Source organism: Pristiophorus japonicus, chromosome 15, assembly GCF_044704955.1.
Source record: "Pristiophorus japonicus isolate sPriJap1 chromosome 15, sPriJap1.hap1, whole genome shotgun sequence".
Classification (NCBI taxonomy): Eukaryota; Metazoa; Chordata; class Chondrichthyes; family Pristiophoridae; genus Pristiophorus; species Pristiophorus japonicus.
In genome coordinates, this window is record NC_091991.1 from 48,048,429 (window position 1) to 48,072,236 (window position 23,808).

At 42.5% G+C, this 23,808-nt stretch overlaps 1 protein-coding gene across 3 annotated transcripts in view; it reads right to left on the reverse strand.

The window, feature by feature from the left end:
* LOC139280736 (coiled-coil domain-containing protein 91-like) overlaps nt 1-21,590 on the reverse strand; it is a 198,341-nt gene extending 176,751 nt beyond the window's left edge. Inside the window, exons 1-3 of one of the 3 annotated variants that reach the window (XM_070900400.1) lie at nt 21,512-21,590; nt 11,139-11,182; nt 9,072-9,150 (exon numbers count right to left, since the gene is read on the reverse strand). In XM_070900400.1, the coding sequence (XP_070756501.1) occupies nt 9,072-9,150; nt 11,139-11,168 (109 nt within the window). In that variant the 5' untranslated portion in view covers nt 11,169-11,182; nt 21,512-21,590. The other 2 variants (XM_070900401.1, XM_070900402.1) reach the window with 2 other exon arrangements.
* Nucleotides 21,591-23,808: the final 2,218 nt, after the last annotated feature.

Genomic DNA, 23,808 nt, shown 5'->3' on the forward strand with positions numbered 1-23,808 from the left:
AATCCTCTTTTCCGCCATAACATACCAAAGTCGTGAGCGACTCCAAAAGCATAACGCGAATCTGTGTAGACATTAGCTGTCTGTCCTTCTGCTATTCGACATGCTTCTGACAGGGCCCGTAACTCGGCCTGTTGTGCTGACGTTCCTGAGAGTAAACATCCTTTTGCTACTACCTCATATAAGGTTGTAACTGCCCATCCTGCTTTTCTGGTACCATTGTCAACAAAGGAGGAACCATCTGTAAACAGGATGAGGTCTGGGTTGTGCAGAGGCTCCTCTGCTGCTAAGGCTGCTTCTTCTGTTTCTTTTAAAATCTCCACGCAGTCATGCTCTTCACATTCTCCCCCCCTCTTGCTCCCTCGATTCGGACATCGGGAGCATAGATGCGGGATTAACCGGGCTGGCCCGGACGATATGAAGATTAGGAGCTTCCAAAACTGCTGTCCAGCGGGTCCATCTTGCTGCTGTCACCTGAGACATTCTATTCATAGACAGCAAAGCGCGTACGGTGTGGGGACACTTGACAATCAGCTTTTGGGCGAGGACTAGACCCGCAGTGATCATTACCGCTCGACATGTAGCTTCCATGGCCCTTAGGCAACTTCCCCATCCGAGGGCTACCGCATCCAGTTTTGCCGAATAATAGCCAATAGGTCTTTGCCGATCCCCATGTTCTTGTGTCAGTATAGCTGTCATATATCCTTCTTTCTCATGAACAAACAGGGTAAATGGCTTACCACTGTCGGGGATTCCCAGAGCCGGTGCCGAATACAAAGCCTTTTTCAAACTCAGGAAGGCCTCTTGCTGTTCTTTAGTGAGGGTGATGGCTTCTTTCGAGGCACGTTTCCCCTTTGAAATATCATTCAGTGGCTGAGCAAGCTGTGTGAAGGAGTCAATCCAATTTCTGTTAAAGTTACACAATCCCAAAAAAGACCTTAGTTCCTGAATAGTGGTGGGTTTTTTAGCAGCCCGAATGGCTGCAGTTCTATCCTGGGTAAGTTCTCTCTTTCCTTGTGAAATCTTTTGTCCCAGGTATACAACCTCTTCTTGGGATATTTGTGCTTTGTCGATGCTGGCTTTATGTCCTTTCAGCCGAAGGTGATCCAGCAAAGCTCGTAAATCTTGTTCATGCTGTTCTTCCGTGTTTGAAGCTAGCAAGATATCGTCTACATATTGGATGACTGTGGATGACAGGGGAGGTAATTCTCGCAAATGGCTTTGTAAAGCCATGTGGAATACCGTAGGGCTGTTGTGGAAACCCTGCGGTAACCAGGTCCAAGTATACTGTTGTCCTTGGACAGTGAAAGCAAACCACTGTCGAACCTCCAGTGCCAGAGGCACCGACCAAAATCCGTTAGCCATATCTATAACCGAGAAATATTTATGTTCCGGTTTGAGGGCTTTAAAAATGGTGGAGGGATCTGCGACCAAAGGAGCTTTTTGATCAATACACTGGTTAGCTTTCCTGTAATCGACAGTCAAACGCCAAGTCTCATTAGATTTCTGTACCGGCCACACGGGGCTATTGGAGGAGCTATGCGTTTTAATAAGCACCCCTTGTTTCTCCAATTGCTGAATAACCGGTAAGATTCCCGCGATGGCAGTTGGACTGATGGGATACTGTTTAGTGCATGGAGGCTTGGTCCCTGTAAATGACGCAGGCTCCATCTGGAGTAGGCCACAATCGTTCTTATCTTTAGCCCATATCGGGTATTCCTTCAATTCTTCTTTCTTCAAAGTTCTAATTGACCATGTCACCTGACCATCCTCGAAATGCAACGATGAATCTATTTGGATTAGAACGTCCATTCCCAAAAGGGGTTGATCTACTGGGCCTATCCAGACCGGCATGGTTAGTTCATGTGGACCCAGCCCTATAAGTACCGGTGTTGTCCTTTTAATTTCCATTTTATGGCCCCCAACTCCATAGGCTGTACGTGCCCTACCATCCAACGGCAAAAAGTCTCCATATTGTAGGGGTAAGCATGTTAATTCCGCCCGTGTCTAAAAGACAGTCCACATCCTTATCGCCCACCCTCACAGTTATATATAGCCCATCTCCCCTTTGTTGTATTAGTGCGAGGAGGGGGACCAGGGTGGGCTCTAATCGTTTTTTGCTATCCCAAGTAACTCCTTCTGTTGTTGTATTGTCAGTCGCTTAAATGCTTCTATGAGGTCGTTATCTTGTGACAAGCCTGGCTTGTTGGCTGAATTGTATCCCTGGCTGCGTCCTCTTCCCCAGCCACGACCTTTCTGTTTTGCCCTGCACGTCTTGGCCCAGTGACCTTCTTTCCCACAATAATGACATTTTCCGGGTAATTTTCCTAATAACTGTTTATCGTAATCCTGGGATTTCCATCCCATAGCCTGTACAGCTCGGACTTTAGCTCCCATATCCCGATCTAATTGGTTCCATCGATCCACCAATGCTGTAAAGGTAGTTCCTCTCTCTTCCCAGTCCGGTAACACTACCTTAAGCATTTTGGACAGTTCTGGCTTTAGACCTGCCACGAAAGCTGCTTTCAGGGGTCCAAACACTTGCTCATCCATTTCCTCATCCGTATTATTCATACCCGTATGTTCTAGCCACGTGCATCTAAACCGTTCGTCATACTCCAGGACCTCCTCTGTTCCTTTCTGTTGGCAGGCTGCAATTTTTCCCCAGTCTGTCTTAGCTGGACTGAAGGCTTGCAGCCAGTGTTTAATCGCCTCCCATCCTGCGTCTAATTCTTGCTCATTCTGCCCCAAAGCTTCATCTACCTTGTCGTACAATTTTCTTCCCTGTGTTTTTGGCACCATTATGGTCAAAATTTGCACTCCGTCCCAGGGATGAAGTTGATATATATTTCTTAAGCGGTCCAATTGGTCCCACGTTTTTACTCCCCCTTTCTTTGGATTGGGCAATTCCTTGGACCATTTATCAATTTTCTCTGGGTCTGCCGGATCTGCATACACCCTTCTCTTTGTTTTTTTGGTTCCGCCCTCATCCGCAGTCTCTTCTGATTTGACTACAACTCGTCTTTTTTTAAACGGGGCAAAGCGCACCCCTAATTCTTCATCATCCTCCGACACTGTATTGTCGGAGGATTCAGAAACCGTATCTATTCCTCGGTCGTGTCTTCGGGTTTGCGCTTTTAATTTATCCAAACATGGGTACCCTGGGAATTGATCAATACATTTTTCTTTTCCTATTACTGTCTCTTGACCTAATGATTTTTTCCATTCTTTAATTTCACCTTTAAGATCTTTAACTTCCGCTTCCAGCTTTTCAAGTTCAAGCTTTTTCTGTCGCAGCTGTGCACAAACAGTTTGCAATTGATCCTTTGTACTGGTCAGTTCTCGATCATGTTGGGAACGCATTATAATTTCATTCTGGTTTCGGATCTGGCCCATAACCGCTAGGGACCATCTAGTTCGCTCTTTATTTTTTATACGGGTCGTTTTTCCCCAGACCCTTTTAATCTCGTCCAAGGACCATTGTCCTTTGGAGGTGCCGTACTTTTGTTCGATCTTAATACAGGTTTTAGATAAGTTGAATTGTTGCTCTATATATTCTTTCAACTGTTCGAGAATTAAATCTAGCGAAACTTCAGGTGGTGCCTGCCCACCTTTAATAGTTGTAGGCAATTCTTTGTTCTTATCTCCTGCTGCCATTTCTTTACTGGGGTCTCGAGTCGTAGGCTTTTAGCCGATCAATAGGTCGGTGATTAATTAACTAACACACCGCCGAAGTTTAGACGTCTATGGGACCTCGAGCCGACTACCAACCGGAGGGTTCGCAAACCGGAGGCTTTCGGAATCGCGTAGAAGGAGAGGCAAATTTAGACTTTTGACCGAGGACTTTTTTTTTAAAAAGAGGAGTCCTTACCTCAATATGTAGGTCCGATGTCCAAAATTCAGTTTCTTTCCTCAGCGATCCTGTTCGCAGCGCCAAAATTGTTAGATCTCTTAATTTCTAATGAAATACGAACTCCGATTGTAGTTTTAACTTTTTAATCTTGGCAGAGAGCAACAAACTGCTGGCTGATTGCCAGTTCCTTTGTCTTACTGAGACACATGGTCAAAATGGCTGTATTTTATACCGGGTTCAATTTACAGAAAAGAACTCGCCTTCTTTGACCTTATTGGCTCACTACCCAAGGTCCGAAAATGTCAAGTTGATTGATGACTTAACGCAATGTGGCTGAAATGCATGTAGCATCTCTGACTTGTTGTCTGTGAATTTTCACAGCCTGTCTAAATGCAGCCTGTTTGAATTCTCTATCAACTCCCAATCCTATGTGCTTTAATGTTGCACACTAACCCTCTTTATGTGGGACTTTATCAAAGGCCTTCTGAAAATCCAAATACACTACAACCACTGGTTCTCCCTTATCTATTCTATCAGTTACATCCTCAAAAAACTCCAGTAGGTTTGTCAAACGTGATTTTCCTTTCATAAATCCATGTTGACTTTGTTTATTCCCGTTGATATTATCTAAGTGTGCTGTTATCACATCCTTTATAATAGACTCCAGCATTTTCCCTACTACTGATAACCAGTCTGTAGCTCCCAGTTTTCTCTCTTCCTCCCTTTTTTAAATAGTGGGGTTACATTTGCCACCCTCCAATCTGCAGGAATTGCTCCATAATCTATAGAATTTTGGAAGGTGACAACCAATGCATCTACTATTTCCATGGCTACCTCTTTTAGTACTCTGGGATGTAGATCATCAGGCCCTGGGGATTTATCTGCCTTCAGTCCCATTAGTTTCTCCAGCACTATTTTCTTACTAATAATCATTTCCTTTAATTCCTCTTGCTCACTAGACCCTTGGTTCCCTAGCATTTCTGGTACGTTATTTGTGCCCTCTTCCATGAAGACAGAACCGAAGTATTTATTTAATTGTTCTGCCATTTCCTTATTCCTCATTATAAATTCTCCCATTTCTGACTGTAAAGGACCTACATTTGTCTTCACTAAGCTTTTTCGTTTTACGTACTTGTAGAAACTTTTGCAGTCAGTTTTTATGTTCCTTGCAAATTTACTCTCATATTCTATTTTTCCCTCTTAATCAATCTCTTGGTCCTTTTTTGCTGAATTCTAAACTGCTCGCAATCCTCAAGTTTGCTACTTTTTCTGGCAACTTTGTATGACTCCTCTTTGGATCTAATACTATCCTTAATTTATTTTATTAGCCATGGTTGGGCCACTTTTCCTGTTGTGTTTTAACGCCAGAAAGGAATGTATAACTGTTGCAATTCATGCATTCGTTCCTTAAATATTACCCATTGCCTATCCACCGTCGTGCCTTTTAATGAATCTTCCCAATCTATCATAGCCAATTCATTCCTCATACCTTCGTAGTTTCCTTTGTTTAGATTTAGGACCCTAGTTTCGGATTTGACTACTTCACTTTCCATCTTAATAAGAATTTCAATCATGTTATGGTCACTCATCCCTGAAGGAGCCCGCACAACAAGACTGTTAATTAACCCTTTCTCATTACATAATACCCAATCTAGGATAGCCTGTTCCCTAGTAGGCGCCTCAACATACTGGTTTAAAAAAACCATCTCGTACACACTCCAGGAATTCATCTGCCACAGTATCATTACTAATTTGGTTTGGCCAGTCTATATGTAGATTAAAGTCACCTACGATTACTGTAGTACCCTTGCTACATGCATCTCTAATTTCCTGTTTGATGCCGTCCCCTACACTACCACAACTGTTTGGAAGCCTATGGACAACTCCCACCAATGTTTTCTGCCCCTTGGTGCTCCTTAGCTCCACCCATACTGATTCTACATCTTGATTTTCTGAGCCAATAACCTTTCTCACTATTGCTCTGATTTCATTCTTTACTAACAACAACACCACACCACCCCCTCTTCCTTTTTGCCTGTCCTTCCTAAATATCGAATATCCTTGGATATTCAGTTCCCAACCCTGGTCACCCTGCAATCATGTCTCCATGATTGCAACTATATCGTATCCGATTACATCTATTTGCGTTGTTAATTCGTCAACCTTATTACAGATGCTTCGTGCATTCAGATATAATGCTTTTAAAATAGTCTTTTTAACATTATTAGACATCTTATCATTATTTTGTACTATAGCCCTATTTGTCTTAACGCTATTTTTTTTTACTTGCTACTGCACTCTTTTGTTTGTTTGCTCTGTCCCTTCCTGACATAATCTGGTTATCCTTACCACAATCTGGTTATCCTTACCACAATCACTTTCCTGCATTGCTTCCTTTTCTTTTCTCTTTAGCATTCCAGGTTACTCTCCACTGCGACTGTCCTCCCCAATGCCCCCCCCCCTTATTTAGTTTAAAGCCCTATCTACCTCCCTAGTAAGTTGGTTCGCTAGAACTCTGGTCCCAGCATAGTTCAGGTGTAGTCCGTCCCCACAGAACAGCTCTCTTTCCCAAGTATTGGTGCCAGTGCCCCACGAATTGAAACTCACTTCTCCCACACCAATCTCTGAGCCACGCATTCATCTCCCTGATTCTATTGCCCCGATGCCAATTTGCTTGTGGCTCAGGTAATAAATAATGCAGAGATTATTACCTTTGTGGTTCTGCTTTTCAATTTAGTCCCTAGCTGATCAAACTCTCTCAGCAGAACCTCTTTCTTAGCCCTACCTATGTCATTGGTACCTACGTATACTACGACAACTGGATCCTCCCCCTCCCACTCCAAGTTCTTCTCCAGCCCGGAGATGTCCTTTACCCTGGCACCAGGTAGGCAACACAGCCTTCGGGACACACGCTCTTGGCTGCAGAGAACCCTCTCTATCCCCCTAACTATACTGTCCCCTATTACAACCACATGCCTCTTTACTCACCCCACTTGAATGGCTTTCTGTACCACGGTGCCTTGGTCAGTCTGCTCATCCACCCCGCAGTCTGCACACTTGTCCTCAAGGGTTGCAAGAACCTCAAATCTATTGGGCGAGTGCGAGATGCAGCATACATCCCCTGCTGATGCCTGAAAGGAGCCAGAGGTATTGAAGGCAAGTGCTGCAGTCACCTTCACCTCGACGGGCAGTACAGTCCTGATGCTGCTGGTAGGCTGTAGGTCTGTCTTTATGAGCTGGCATTCGAACACATTGTGCCTCAGACAGCTGCAGATATGAGCGCTGTTCCCTATAAACTCATAAGACCTCCTCCCCATACGTCTGCGAACTCTTTGATTACACTCAAAATGCTCTTGAATGCCTCTTCCAGCTCGATGTTGCATCGAATAAGCAGCCAGCAATAATGGCAGAGATATTATAGCCCCCATTATTTTAAATGTCTTCAAATAATCTTATAAACGAACTATAAACTCACAAAAAACTCAATGTGTAAAACGCAGCCTTCCCTCCAAATCCTTTTATGCACTATATTCTGCTCCATTTTCAAGATGGCATCGTTAGCGTCGGGTGCGTCATAGGTCCGACCTTGTAAGACATGATTTTTTCGGGCGTGTTTTTGGGCGGGCGGTAAAAATGGTGGTATCGTCGAATTTTCCACCTGCGGCAATAGCGGAGCATTGCACGCCAATTGACGTCATTAAAAGTTTTTTTTTTTTAAAACGGATGGACGACCATTTTTACTGCCGCCGCAAAACCACTGTTGAATTTTCCACCCGGGCGCTAAATTTTGTGCGCCGTGTTTACCGCCAAAGAATCACATTTTCCGCCCCGCCATGGTGGTAAAACGGGCACAAACCTGCCGAATTTCTAGCCTTATATGCAGTGCTATATTGAGGTTGAGGATTTGACTGAAAAAAAAACACAAGCCTCCATTTACTCTCTAAATTTTAAAATTTAGAGATAATAGAAAAAAATAAATGCTGAAACCATGAAATAAAACTACAAGATGCTGGAAACAAAAACCATCATTTAAACTAGACCCAACTGATGTCCGCCAAGTCCAGCCAACAGTGAACTTGAAATCAAGCCTTAAACCCAGTATTCCTCCTGTTCATCACTCCCCTCTCGTGCTGTTTATTTTATATAAACTACGCAGGCATGTTATACCTGCAGTTGCAACATGCAACCAGATACACAATATGATGTTTGTTTGAAGCAGTAAGAGTAGGAATATCTGGTGGAGCTGCCCATCACTACAAGAATAAAGCAAGTCCATTACAAACCCATTTATCTAACCATCAAAACAATTTGCTACATACAACACAAAATGAATTGGAACCAGAGCTGCACCACAATGTGGTAGGATGTGCATTCACGTATGTGATCTGCCATACAGTTCTGCTCTGAGCTGTGGCACTCAACAGAGTCCAGACATTTCATCTCAGTGGGGAAACATCACACAAGACTATTTTCACACACTTCCTACCAGCAGGTTTCAGAGCAGTTTTGTAGTAGACCTGGGAATATTAAGCTCACTCCCGACTTTCTCAACAGGAGCAAGAAATAGACTAGCTTCTCACATGGTACCACTTGCATCTCCATTGTAGCACTTTGCTATGTGAAGGACTTAGCATCAAAATTTCCCAGGTGTGATTCCATTCAAGGATCAAGACCTTCAATGATTTGGGCTGTAGACCAATGTTTGGTCACCAAAGCAGATTCTTGGAGGTCAGTAATTTGGCAACTTTTTGAAGAGAATTTATGACGCTATACACAAATCCAGAAGGTAGTGACAACTGAATAATAGACTGCAGTCCAAATATGTAATTGCGTTGGTAAAACTAGATAGTGTATCACATGCACAGCTAGCTTTTTTGAGGGATGGCAGGAAGAAATGCTATCAGTCTACAGTAAGTTGGGAAGTATTTTCAGTATGCTGAACCACCAAAATAAAAGATCAGTTGGCCTATTCCTATCAGATTACAACAGCAACTTATTATAATGCATTTACAAAACAAATAAGCTCTCCAGACACATGGTGCAATACAGGATGGACAAGCACGAGATTACGAAATATAAACCATTTTTGGTGTATGTGTTGTGTGCATTTCCATTTTCTGATTAAGAATTCAACGCAAAATATATCCAAACCAAAATGTACTATTTAAAACAGATTTAAAATTATCAGGGTACTGCCAATAGATTGATAAGATTTATTTACCTGCAGAAAATGCTGCCCAGGGGATGGCTGGTGAGACTGACTGTGTTCCTGTTTCACCATCTTCAAAGCTCTCTGCTGCCTAAGCATTTTTTAAATAAAAGCAGAGTTTAATTTGGCAGTACGGACTTATTTCCTAAATATATTTAATAAAAGAATGAAGAGTCATCAGAATTTGTTCAGAATAAAAAGGCAAATCCAAATGAAAGATGAGAAAGTGTTTGGTTGAAGTTAGCTTGGGGCTGACTTGGAACCCACTTTTTAAAATGTCCATCTGAATGCAGTTAGGGACATTAAATGTTCTTAAGTCGTATCGTGATGGGATGTTTCATCCTTGAACACAGTTGCTCATTATGGAATGAATCGTCTGCGCCCCCACCCCACCCCCCAACTGCAAAACTAGCTTCCAAACTGCCCTCCAAGCATCTGTCAGAGAAATGTCATATTCTCCCATGTGGGTCAACACCAAATAAAACAAAAGCACCAAGAGTAATTAAATTTCACGCATCTACAATAATGTTTTTGTGCCACACTGCCTTCAAGGCACAGATTCAAAGCTATGAAAACATTCTGTGCTGTGCTGAATAAAAATAATGCCTCCCCTGATGATTCAATGGATAAATTCACTATGTAGTGTTGCATTGAGCCATACAGACCAGTAAAATTGCAGTTACAATCTGCGGTCCGTGTTGTTGTTAGCGGATCTGAGCCTGGTTAGCTACTACAATTGGCCTGTTTCTCAAACCTTGGGGAGGGGTGAAAAGGAAGAAAAAAAATGAGACACTCCCGATTGAAGAAGCTCTGCTGAACTAATTAGTTACTGTTGTTAAAAAAACTTTTAGTCAAGACGTTGGTTGTTTCTCCTTTTCAAAACTGAATACGAGCACTTTCAATCTGAACAATTTACTCAATAAATGGCAGGTCCAATCATGTGGTAGGAGAGAAATAACAAGAGCTCATTTATAACTGCTCCACAAGAGAGCGGTCAGTCTGGTTTTGGGTCTTCAGTGGGCAAATTAAATGCTCAGAGGATGCCAGGAGGTTCAACTCGTCTGGCCACGTGCTAGTAGAATTACACCGGACTCTTTCTGTGAAACATACCACTAAAGAATGTGCTCCAAGTCCACCCACACTCCAATATGGGACCCCACAATACACACAGAGGGGTTGATGAAAAATATGTATTTTTTTAAATATACTGGGTCATGCAGTATGTATTGGAACATTGCCCTTTCCTCTTTGGGAGCTGGGTTTGAATCCAGACTAGACTGATGGAATGAAGGGTTCTTCTTTCTGTTGGCTGCAAGAGTCCCACTTGAAATTAATTTGGGCAGTCTCAACTCAGTTGCCATTGCATATGGGCCACACTATAAAATTGCCTACAGATTTGACTGAGTGGTCAGAAGGTGGCTTATGTGCGCAAAGAAAAAAAAATCACACTGTTGCACTAAAGGATGGGGTACAATCATGTCATTGTGGAAGTGGAAGAGGGTTTTTCCATCGGTGCTGTTTTTGAGCCAGAGTGTGGTAATGCCAACAGTGTGTGCAAAAAACAGAAATGGGTTCCATTCCCTAGCACTAACATCCTTTGATTTGATGAGCACAAAAATAAAATTCAAATCAAGATCAGTTAAAAGCATGTGTCATAAAATATTGCATCCAGAGTCCCTTCTTAAATATAACAGCCCATGAGGAGGTGCAAGAAAAACACTTGGTCCCCTTCATGAGCTACCCCATAAGAAATTACCATTCATTACCACCTTGTCTTGGTAATTAGCCAGAATGAGGTCCTTTATAGCAAATGTGAAAGCAATTCTGTGTACCAGTTCTTTCTGAGAACTGCAGTGAGACTGCCAAAATCCAATTCAAACCTTCACTGCCTTAAGCTAGCTGAGATTTTTATTCCCATCTGTCTGGGCTGAATTTAAAACCTGATTCCAAAAACAAACCACAGTATTCCACCACACTGTACCACCCATCATTTGTATGGTACATGTCCAATGCTGAACCTAACAAAAAGACAAAGTCTGAAACTTCACATGAACTTATGCTGCACACTTAAATACATACCTCAAATCCTCCAAATTCATCATCATCCATCCTTCACTGTGCGCCTGCAAAGATCAAGTAACAATATCACTTTACATCATGTGATAACTGTTTGCAATAACAATGTACCTGTACTATAATACTCATACAAAAACACAACACAAATGCAAGAAAACATTTTCCATAGTAGTTTCTTTTCAAGGAATTAGTATGCATTTTCACTGGTCTATCCAAAAATTTATGAGCCTTATCCCATAGTGAGAATAGTCATAAAATTGTGTCTTATGATAGACAAAGTAAAACCATAAGAATTTCCCCATACATCTTAAAAGGTGATGAGTTAAAATCTAAATTAAAAATTATGAATCTGCAGTTTCAGTTTCATTGGCAAGATTACTATATTCTCTTCTCTTTGGAATCACTGTTGCACTGTAGAATGTTTAAACTTGAACAAGTATTCCAAGGAACTTGCTCAACTTTAACCACCATATCATCAATAGGATTAATCCACTAGGAGTAAAGAGAATTGGTAATAATGTTCGAAAAAAATAAAGGTTTTTAAAATCCCAGAACAAAATAAAACACATCTTTTATTTTTGGAAAGTATCCTGTTAGTATTTCGGCAGTGCAATTTGTTTTTAAACACACTATTCCAAACATTAGGACAGCAGTCCAAAGCATTTCTAGCAAGTTGAGAATTACAGGTCACAAAGTTACACTTGACAATGAAGAGAAACATCATAGTTAAGCCCAAATATGTTGTCATCTAACGTCTACAATTTCCTGCAGGCACCTGGAATGGGAACCCGGGCTGATTTGCCCCCAACAATGTCAACCCAGCCTAAAAGAGGGGAAAAGATTGTGTCATTGTAACTAGGATGGAATCTGAATGGGCCTGGATGTATGAACAGGAAAGCAAAGGTCCTTCTTGCTCCTTTTACTAGCAACAATTTCCCAGAAATTTCACACTTCAGCAAGCATTCTTAAATGAAGTTCCCATATTTGAGTTAGGAGCTGGAGCAAACATGCCACAGGCAATTATCTCACAGAAAAATCACAAACATCAGATCCAACATTAACCTGGTGTTAACTTTTGTCTGATTGCGCTGCTATGAAGCACTTTTGAATGTTTTACTATGTGTTGTTGTTATCGGCAGCCAAGTCCAACTAAGATTCAGAGAAGTATCGTGAGTATTGGATGTCTCCAACGTGGTTTTCATCAATTTTTAGACAAAGTGAACTGTAAATTTTCAATGACCTTTAATTCTTCAGCCAGTTCTAGAATGTAACACTGATGAACAATAAATAACTGATGTCAGCAGCTATGGTCATCTTAATTATCAGCACCATCAATACAAACTGTGGTTATTAATGTGGTTTGTTTGCTTATAAATTATATGTATATGTATGTATGTACATATATATATATATATACACACACACACACACGTGTGTGTTTTTTTAATTCGCTCCTGGGATGTGGGTGTCGCTGACTTGGCCAGCATTTATTGCCCGCTCCTAACTGCCCTTGAGAAGGTGGTAGTGAACCGCTGCAGTCCGTGTGATGAAGGTACTCTCACAGTGCTGGTAGGGAGTGAGTTCCAGATTTTGACCCAGCGACGATGAAGGAACAGCGATATGCTTCCACGTCAGAATGGCATGTGACTTGGAGGTGATGGTATTCCCATGCACCTGCTGCTCGTCCTGCTAGGTGGTAGAGGTTGCGGGTTTGGGGGGAGCTGCCGAAGAAGTCTTGGCGAGTTGCTGCAGTGAGTCTTGTAAATGGTACACACTGCAGCCACAGTAGGAACATAGAAACATAGAAAATAGGTGCAGGAACAGGCCATTCTGTCCTTCGAGCCTGCACCACCATTCAATATGATCATGGCTGATCATGCAGCTTTAGTACCCCATTCCTGTCTTCTCTCCATACCCCCTGATCCCTTTAGCCATAAGTGCCACATCTAACTCCCTTTTGAATATATCCAACGAACTGGACTCAACAACTTTCTGTGGTAGAGAATTCCATAGGTTCACAATTCTCAGGGTGAAACAATATCTCATCATATCGGTCCTACATGGCTTACCCCTTATCCTTAGACTGTGACCCCTGGTTCTGGACTTCCCCAACATCAGGAACATTCTTCCTTCATCTAACCTGTCCAATCCCATCAGAATTTTATATGCTTCTATGAGATCCTCTCTCATTCTTCTGAATTCCAGTGAATATAAGCCTAGTCGATCCAGTCTTTCTTCATGTGTCAGTCCTGCCATCCCAGGAATCAGTCTGGTGAACCTTCACTGCACACCCTCAATAGCAAAAATGTCCTTCCTCAGATTAGGAGACCAAAACTGCACATAATACTCAAGGTGTGGTCTCACCAAGGCCTTGAACAGCTGCAGCAAGACCTCCTTGCTCCTATACTCAAATCCTCTCACTATGAAGGCCAACATGCTATTTGCTTTCTTAACTGCCTGCTGTACTTGCATGCCTACTTTCAATGACTGATGTACCATGAAACCCAGGTCTCGTTGCACCTCCCCTTTTACTAATCTGTCACCATTCAGATAATAATCTGCCTTCCTGTTTTTGCCACCAAAGTGGATAACCTCACACTTATCCACATTATACAGCATCTGCCATGCATTTGCCCACTCACCTAACCTGTCCAAGTCACCCTGCAGCCTCTTAGCATCCTCCTCACAGCTCACACTGCCACCCAGCTTAAGTGTCATCTGCAAACTTGGAGATATTACATTCCTTCATCTAAATCATTAATATATATTGTAAATTGCTGGGTCCCAGCACTGAACCTTGTGGTATCCCACTAGTCACTGCCTGCCATTCTGACAGGGACCTGTTTATTCCCACTCTTTGCTTCCTGTCTGCCAACCAGTTCATTATCAACGTCAATACATTACCGTCAATCCCATGTGCCTTAATTTTGCACACTAATCTCTTGTGTGGGACCTTGTCAAAAGCCTTTTGAAAGTTCAAATACACCACATCCACTGGTTCTCCCTTATCTACTCTACTAGTTACATCCTCAAAAAATTCTAGAAGATTTCCCAAGCATGATTTCCCTTTCATAAATCCATACTGACTTGGACCGATCCTGTCACTGCTTTTCCAAATGCGTTGCTATCACATCTTTAATAATTGATTGCAGCATTTTCCCCACGATCACTGTCAGGCTAACCGGTCTATAATTCCGTTTTCTCTCTCCCTCCTTTTTTAAAAAGTGGGGTTACATTAGTTACCCTCCAATCCATAGGAACTGATCCAAAGTCTATAGAATGTTGGAAAATGACCACCTTTGCATCTACTATTTCTAGGGCCACTTCCTTAAGTACTCTGGAACGCAGACTATTAGGCCTTGCGGATTTATCGGCCTTCAATCCCATCAATTTCCCTAACACCATTTCCTGACTAATAAGGATTTCTCTCAGTTCCCTCAATTCCTTCTTCTCGCTAGACCCTCGGTCGCCTAGTATTTTCGCGAGGTTATTTGTGTCTTCCTTAGTGAAGACAGAACCAAAGTATTTGTTTAATTGGTCTGTCATTTCCTTGTTCCCCATTATTAATTCACCTGATTCTGACTGCAAGCGACCTACATTGGTCTTCACTAATCTTTTTCTCTTCACATATCTATAGGAGCTTTTGCAGTCAATTTTTATGTTCCCTGCAAGCTTACTCTCATACTCTATTTTCCCCCTCCTAATTAAACCCTTAGTCCTCCTCTGTTGAATTCTAAATTTCTTCCAGTCCTCAGGTTTGCTGCTTTTTCTGGCCAATTTATATGCCTCTTCCTTGGATTTATTCCTAATTTCCCTTGTTAGCCACGGTTGAGCCACCTTTCCTATTTTATTTTTACACCAGACAGGGATGTACAATTGTTGTAGTTCATCCATATGATCTTTGGAGGGAGTGAATGCTTACACTACAGAACTGACTAACTATATAATTATATACTTTCGTAACTCACCAACAACTTACACTTGTATAGTAGCTTTAACATAATAAAATGTCTAAAGCACTTTACAAAGGTGGAAAATAACCAGAGACCAAGAAACGGAGGAAAAGGATTGTGGCAGTGACCAAAAGCAAAATTGAAGAGGTAGGATTAAAGGAGGGAAGAAGTAGCAAGACAAAGCAGTTTAAGTAGAAGGTTGCGGAACGTGGCACTGAAACTGAAGGCTCTGTAACAAAAAAGTGGAACAAAGGGTAGTGATGATTGCATAGGAGGCCAGAATTAGAAGATCAGAGGGCATGTAGAAGAATATGAGGTTGAATGAGGTTGTCGAGGGAGGGAGGGGCAAAGCCAAGCAGGGATTTGTAGGTGAGATCAAGGATTTTGATACTGATGCGTAGGCACATCGGGAATTAGTGAAGGTTGACAAACATAGGGATAATTGGATAACTGGACTTAAGAGTGGGATAGAGTATGGACAGCAGAGTATGGACAGTAAGAGTTTAAATCTGTAGATAGTAAAACCCAGAAGACCAGCAAGGGGAGCATGAAGTAATTGAAGTGTGTAAGTGATAAAGGCATGGATGAGTATTTGAGCAGAAAAGTGGCTGACATAGGGCTGAGATGTGGAATGTTGAAAAGGAAGTAAGTAGCCTTGCAGTGGCAAGGACATGCAACTTGAAGCACAGCTCAGTGTTGAACACACTAGTGTTACGCACTATCAGGCGTCAGCTGAAGGAGCAGACAGCGTTAGAGAAGAAGTTGAATGGTAAATGCAGATGGAAACTGAACCCAATGGCTTGCCATTGTTGATTTGAAGGAAATTCTTGCTGATCTAGGACTCAATATCAACTGAGCCATCTGACACTACAGTGGCAGTCACAAAAACAAGAGCGATGACAGAAAGGTAATGTTGAGTGCCATCAGCAGGCCAATAAAAAAAGATTGCTAAGGGACAGCATGTAGGCAAGGAAAGGAAGGAGGCCAAAGATATAGCCTCAGGCACACGTATGAAGGTAGGATGAAAAGCCATCAGTACTGACTGTATTGGGATAGGCAACAGGTTTGGAGTGCAACCATGTTAAGGCAGTGCCACTGAGGTAGATCACAGTGCTGTAGGGTGGAGGGGTTGACTGTGTTGAAAGCCGCAAATATCCAATGTTGGAAATTTAAAAAGCAGTGTAAATTCTGTAAAAGTCACAAAGGATGTCACTGGTGACAACTTAACAGTTTCCCATTAAATCCCTCAAACTGCTGTCCTGGTTATTAAAAATGACTAACATGCTCCATTGCAGCAAAGTTGTTGTCACCAAGTCATCCAAACACAAAGATGTTAACATGTAAAGAAAAAAGTTTTTTTTTAAATAAAGTGCAGTGTTTGGCTTTTCCCTTTGGATAATTCATCAGAGTTCATACCTAATAGCATTGCCATTATAGCCAGTTTTTCCATGCAAGCCTGGACCAAAGCTGTAGCAAGATTCTAATTCACTGTTAACCAATCTGTATCTCCCAAGCCACATATGCTTCTTTTGTGGTTGAAGTGTTATTTTTCGATTATTTTGCTTAATAGCCTTTCCCACGCACTCCACCGATGTGAGTGGTGCAGAATAACGAAGGCACGAGCAACCACAGCAAAATATCCATCCTCGAGTCCGTTCAGGCCTGGCTAATCTGTATATTTTGAATAAATTGTAACATAGAAACATAGAAAATAAGTGCAGGTGTAGGCCATTTGGTCATTCGAGCTTGCGCCACCATTCAATATGATCGTGGCTGATCATGCAACTTCAGTACCCCATTCCTGCTTTCTCTCCATACCCCTTGATCCCTTTAGCCGTAAGGGCCACATCTAATTCCCTTTTGATTATATCTAAGGAACTGGCCTCAACAACTTTCTGTGGAACAGAATTCCACAGGTTCACAACTCTGAGTGAAGAAGTTTCTCCTCATCTCAGTCCTAAATAGCTTACCCCTTATCCTTAGACTGTGACCCCTGGTTCTGGACTTCCCCAACATCAGGAACATTCTTCCTGCATCTAACCTGTCTAATCCAGTCAGAATGTTATATGTTTCTATGAGATCCCCGCTCATTCTTCTAAATTCTAGTGAATATAAGCCTATTCGATCCAGTCTTTCTTCATATGTCAGTCCTGCCATCCCAGGAATCAGTCTGGTGAACCTTCGCTGCACTCCCTCAATAGCAAGAATGTCCTTCCACAGATTAGACCAAAACTGTACACAATATTCAAGGTGTGGCCTCACCAAGGCCCTGTACAACTGCAGTAAGACCTCCCTACTCCTATACGCAAATCCTCTCGCTTTGAAGGCCAACATGCTATTTGCCGCCTTCACCGCCTGCTGTACCTGCATGCCAACTTTCAATGACTGATGTACCATGAAACCCAGGTCTCGTTGCCCCTCCCCTTTTACTAATCTGTCACCATTCAGATAATATTGTACCTTCCTGTTTTTGCCACCAAAGTGAATAACCTCACATTTATTCACATTATACTGCATCTGCCATGCATTTGCCCACTCACCTAACCTGTCCAAGTCACCCTGCAGCCTCTTAGCATCCTCCTCACAGCTCACACTGCCACCCAGCTTAGTGTCATCTGCAAACTTGGAGATATTACATTCAATTCCTTCGTCTAAATCATTGATGTATATTGTAAATAGCTGGGGTCCCAGCACTGAACCTTGCGGTACCCCATTAGTCACTGCCTGCCATTCTGAAAAGGACCCGGTTATTCCTACTCTTTGCTTCCTGTCTGCCAACCATTCTCTATCCACGTCAATACATTAACCCCAATACCATGTGCTTTAATTTTGCATTTTAAATGCTTACTGCAAGCCGTGAAATAGAAACAGTGTTATCCTTAGCTATATCTCAACACTCTGAGAAAGACATGGGTCGTAAACTGGAGTTTCACCTTTACGTTTTATGAACAACCTTTTTTTTTTAAAGGAAATAGAATTTACACTGTTTTTTAAATTTCCAACATTGGTTGTGGCCTTCCTTGATTTCAGCATGTACTGATTGTCGCAACATGGGAAACTGTGAAAAACTGTATATACATCCAAACATTTTTGGACTGTACCATTTTGGGATTTATACCTACTTGGGCTGTAAGGAATCTTGTTTTGATTTATGTTATGCTGTTGATATTGCATTACTAACTTAGATTCATCTTGTAACAGGTTAATCTTCAAGACTGCAGCTTTGTTTTTTTATTTTCACACTAAAATGCTGGTGGGTGGTTGGAAATACCAGTAAACTTTCCAAAAAGGAAATGTGATAGCCATCAAAACTGCTTATTTCTGCATATTGCATCAGCATTGAGGCAATGGGAAGTCATAGGACACATTCCAGAGAAGTTTGTACCCTGATGCGAGAATAGGTTTTCATTTAATATACCTGAATGGACAATACTGGTGCCACAAACTTTCAGAGTGCAATTTTTCATTCAAGGTGGTAACTTTGATAACTGAGGAGCTCAATCATTGTGTCTCAAAGTTGAGGGAGGGTGTCACAGGTCTTGTCTTTCTCTCTGTGGAGAAGATGTCTAAAAAAAGACAGATGCAGAGAAATACCATTCTCCAGACAGTGAGAGTAGGTCAATCAGAAACAGAGAGACTCATCCTGCTTGTATCCAAAGGTTAGTGCCAATTAATCCAAGGGCAGCTAACTTATGAGCAAGTTTGGTCCACAACTGGGGAAGATTTGTGTATCGTTATGTTTTGGTACAAGGTGTGATAGAAAATTGAATAGGAAAACTGAATTCTGTTCATTCGTGTATTCTATGTAAAATAAACCAGTTTGTTGGTTTACAATCAGCTTCATCTCACTAGAGTGCTTTTCAATCCACCTTCTGAAAAAAAAACATATGGCAGCACGTGCAACATCATCATAGGCAGCACATACAATGCGGCTAATGTTATGGTCCCCAGGTTATGCTATGATTTAACTAGATATCGGGCAATAAAGGTACTCTCAAAATCATTGTGGATATGAGGTGTACTTATGGGAATGACTCTGGCACTGAAATCAAGAGAATATCTATTATAGACTCACGAAATTCTTAACAGACTGCTTGTTATTCCTATTTCTCACTCTATTTATGTAAACAAATGGTCTGAAGGAATAATTCTACATAACCATATAACACAAGAATGTAGTACATTAACTTGAAACCTTCAACGACTTAAGAGCTGCTCTAGGAAATGAAATGGGGGAGAGAGCGAGAGTGAAATACAAAAGGGAGAGAGAGGGGGAAAGGAAGGAGCAGGAGAGAGAGAGAAGAAAAGGGAAAGAGAGGTAGGTCAGGATTTAAAGAAAATTGCTGGAGAGAAAATGTGAATATCCAAAATTTGGGCCTAGGTTTCAATAATTGCCTTATGGTATAGTTAGTGAAACTATCAGTGAGTATAGATAGCATTATTAGTACATTTAAAACATGTGGCCATGACAATAAGAATTTTTCTAGCTCCTGAGCATTGAAGATTTAGCTAACTTGGTCTATTTATTGTTGAATTATATTTACTCATGAAGTTACCTCCCTTTCTGCATCCCTTGTTGCCTCTGCTCACTTCCTCAATCTACCTGGTTTTAGCTCCCCATTCCCAGGATTTCAGTGCTCCCTCTCCAATGAAAAAGCAGGCAGATATAATTGGGAAACAGGCAATAGCTCTCCCAATGGCTCAGTGAGTAAAAATCACATGTAACTAACCAACACAAACCAGGTCTCAGCTTTAATTTCAAGTCTGTGTTGAGTTAGCTGATTGATATCAATCAAGGGTAGCAGGAACTCTATAGTTGGCCCTGAGTTTTCGAAGCTGGACAGAGGAAATTGCCCAGTTCCTAATCACTGACTTAGGACCTTTGGTGGAAAGTACATTTGTAAATGTTGGGTGATACCAGAAGCTTGGCTGCCATACCTCTGATGAAATAGTCTACCAACACTCCAGGTGTCAGCTGTGGCTCAGTGGGTAGCACTTGAACCTCAGAGTCAGAAGGTTGTGGGTTCAAGTCCCATTCCAGGGACTTGAGCACAAAAAAAACATTTAGGCTGACACTCCAGTCAGAGGTGCCGACTTTCGAATGAGACATTAAACCAAGGTCTGCCCGCTCAAATGATGTTAAAGATCTCATGGTGCTATTTTGAAAAAGAGCAGGGGAGTTATCCCGTGTCCTGGCCAAATATTTATCCCTCAAATCAAAAAAACAATTATCTGGTCATGATCACATTACTGTTTGCTCTTGCGCAAATTGGCTGCTGCATTTTCCACATTACAACAGTGACTACACTCCAAAAGTACTTCATTGGCTGCAAAGTGCTTTGAGACGTCCAGTGGTCATAAAAGGCGCTATATAAATCCAAGTCTTTATTTCTTTCCTTTAACACTCATCTGGCTCAGATGAAGAATGGTGACTATGAACGCATACTCCAAAACAGATCAGGATAAACTGCCAAAAAAAACACAACTATAGAAATGTACAACACAAGAGACAACCATTTGGCCCATCATGTTTGTCCCAGCTCTTTGCAGGAGCAATCGAAAGTCTGTCCCAAACTCCCCCTAAATCCCTGTAGCTGCCTCAAATATTTATCCCAATTTTCCCTTAAAAGACGTAATGGTCTCTGCCGCTCCCTGCAGTGAAGTATTCATGGATCAACGCTCTCACAGCTTACATAAAATACACTTTACAAGATTCTTAACTCCTATCAGATTACATTAGACTTTTTCACATATGCTGCAGAGGCTGCCATAGCCCTGAGTCTTGGGAGGTTTGTTACTGGAAAGCGGATATACTGGATCCCCAAACTAGTTGGACAGGCTAGCGCTGAGCTCGGTCAGTGGATGATGAAGTAGATGTATTGGGAATTGTATAATATTTAATGGCGATGTAGTCTGAACGATATCCATAGCCTTTGGTTCCAGGTTTTAAAATAGCAATGAGAAGTATAACAGATCACCGGACAACGTGCGTTACAGCGGGAAAAAAAGTGAACTCCACTTTAGAGATAAAAGACTCCTGCAGATTGTGATGTCAGATATTTGGTACAAGCAATTACAAACTGAAAAAAAAGCTAAATCACATCACCTAATTCAGGTTTGCTGCCCTGAATCGTCCGCTCCGTTTTAATGAATGTAATTTTCAACAAAATAAATGGGAAAGCCTCGGTAGGGGAAGACGCTTGGATGATGTGCGTGGATCCTGTAACCTCCCACGGGCCTACATTAATGCTGAAGCCAAAACTAACCTCCCAAATCCTAGACACGGCTACCAAGCGCACTCACTGTCTCACCCTCCTGCACGCAGTTAATGCGGACAGCGACTAAGGCCGCTGCTGCTAGTGTTGTTGTTGCTGTGGTGAGCGGCCTGGGTGAAGCGCCCGGCTCAGGCTCATTGCTGCTCACCTGTGCGCCCGCGAGCCCGCCGCCAAACTGCCGCTACCTGTCCGCGCGCGAGGGCACCGAGCTCGCGCCCTCCTACCCGGAAGCGCTTGCAGCCAACACGTGGCCAGGCTCCCGGCAAGAAAAATAAATACATCAAATAAAAACACCAACCCCCACCCTCTCCAAAATTAACCAGTTCGCCAATGCTTAAAGACTGCCCTTCGCGAAGGATACTGTTTATAGTACTGCCACCTTTAGCCACGTTCAAAAACAGACCAGGGCAGCATTTAGGGATCGAACGGGAATTCAATCGTGACTGGAGTTTGCTTGTTTTGTTTGACTAACAAAAATGATTTGCAAACTTTTCATAACCCTGATCGCTTAAAAAAAAACATCTTTGCTACCTGGTTTACATTTTAGAATTGTGTGGATGGTCCATTCAAAACCAGGTGAGTGGCAAACCTCACCAAACCAAATAATACAAAGCATAGAATATCAGATGAGAGCCTGCCGCTTCTTGAACGGAGGCCCAAGTAGTATCCATCATCACCGATGTTCCCATTAATTGTTTTTGGGTGCGCCGTCCCTTTAACGGGCTATGCGGTCCATTCAAAATGTTGCAAAATCTCGCATTGAAAAGCTGGTGACCAGCCTGCGCGGGACTTCCAGACAGCTGCCCGGCCACCCAGCTTAATGGGATCATTGATCACCACCCTCCTCCACCTGGCTGAACTTGTTCTTATGTGAACAACTCTTCTTTTGACTTCACTCGCTTCCTCCAAATACGGGAACCTATGGGATACATGGAACATTCTTTGTTCCAGTCCTATTCAGGTCCCTTACCTCTTTTACCAGTACATTGATGATTGTATCGATGGCACTTCCTGTTCTTGCCTCGAACTGGAAAATTTCATCAACTTTGTTTCCAATTTCCACCCCTCCCTCGCTTTCACATGAGCCATATACAACTCTTCCCTTCCCCGACTTTATCTTCATTTCTGGAGATAGGCTGTCGACCAATATCTACTATAAACCCATTAACTCCCACACATCCTCCCATCCCGCTTTCTGTAAGGACTCTATTTCATTCTCACAGTTTCTCCTTCTTTATCGTATCTGGCGCTGCCACCTTCCATACCAGTGCATCTGATATGTCTTCCTTTTTCCTCAACCGATGGTTGACAGAGCCCTCAACCGTGTCTGTCCCATTTCCTACACTTCTGATGTATTCCTTCTCCTCCCTTCCAGACCCAGGATAAGGTTCCCCTTGTCCTCATCTTCCACCCCACCAGCCTCCATATTCAACGGATTTTCCTCCACCATTTCCGCCACATCCAGCGTGATGCTACCACCAAACACATAAGAACATAGAAGAAATAGGAGCAGGAGTAGGCCATACGGCCCCTCGAGTCTGCTCCGCCATTCATTAAGATCACGGCTGATCTGATCATGGACTCAGCTCCACTTCCCTGCCCGCTCCCCATAACCCCTTATCTCCTTATCGTTCAAGAAACTGTCTATTTCTGTCTTAAATTTTTCAATGTCCCAGCTTCCACAGCTCTCTAAGACAGCGGATTCCACAGATTTACAACCCTCTGAGAGGAGAAATTTCTCCTCATGTCAGTTTTAAATGGGCGGCCCCTTATTCTAAGATCATGCCCTCTAGTTCTAGTCTCCCCATCAGTGGAAACATCCTCTCTGCATCCACCCTGTCAAGCTCCCTTATAATCTTATACATTTCGATAAGATCACCTCCAATGAGTAGAGGCCCAACCTACTCAACCTTTCCTCATAAGTCAACCCCCTCATCTCTGGAATCAAACTAGTGAATCTTCTTTGAACTGCCTCCAAAGCAAGTATATCCTTTCGTAAATATGGAAACCAAAACTGCACGCAGTATTCCAGGTGTGGCCTCACCAATACCCTGAATAACTGTAACAAGACTTCCCTGATTTTATACTCCATCCCCTTTGCAATAAAGGCCAAGATTCCATTGGCATTGCTGATCTCTTGCTGTACCTACATACATCTTCCCCTCCCCTTTCAGCAGTCCGAAGGGACCATTTCCTCCGCAACACCCTGGTCCATTCTTCAATCACTCCCAACACCTGCTCCTCGTCCCACAGCATATTCCCATGCAAAGGCAGGAGATGTGACACCTGCCCTTTTAACTCCTCCCTTCCCACCTTCCAGGACCGCAAACACTCCTTCCAGGTGAAACAACGATTTACTTGTTCTTTTTTCAATTTAGTATACCTGTACTGTATTTGCTGCTCACGATGCGATCTCCTCAACATCGGGGAGACCAAATGCAGATT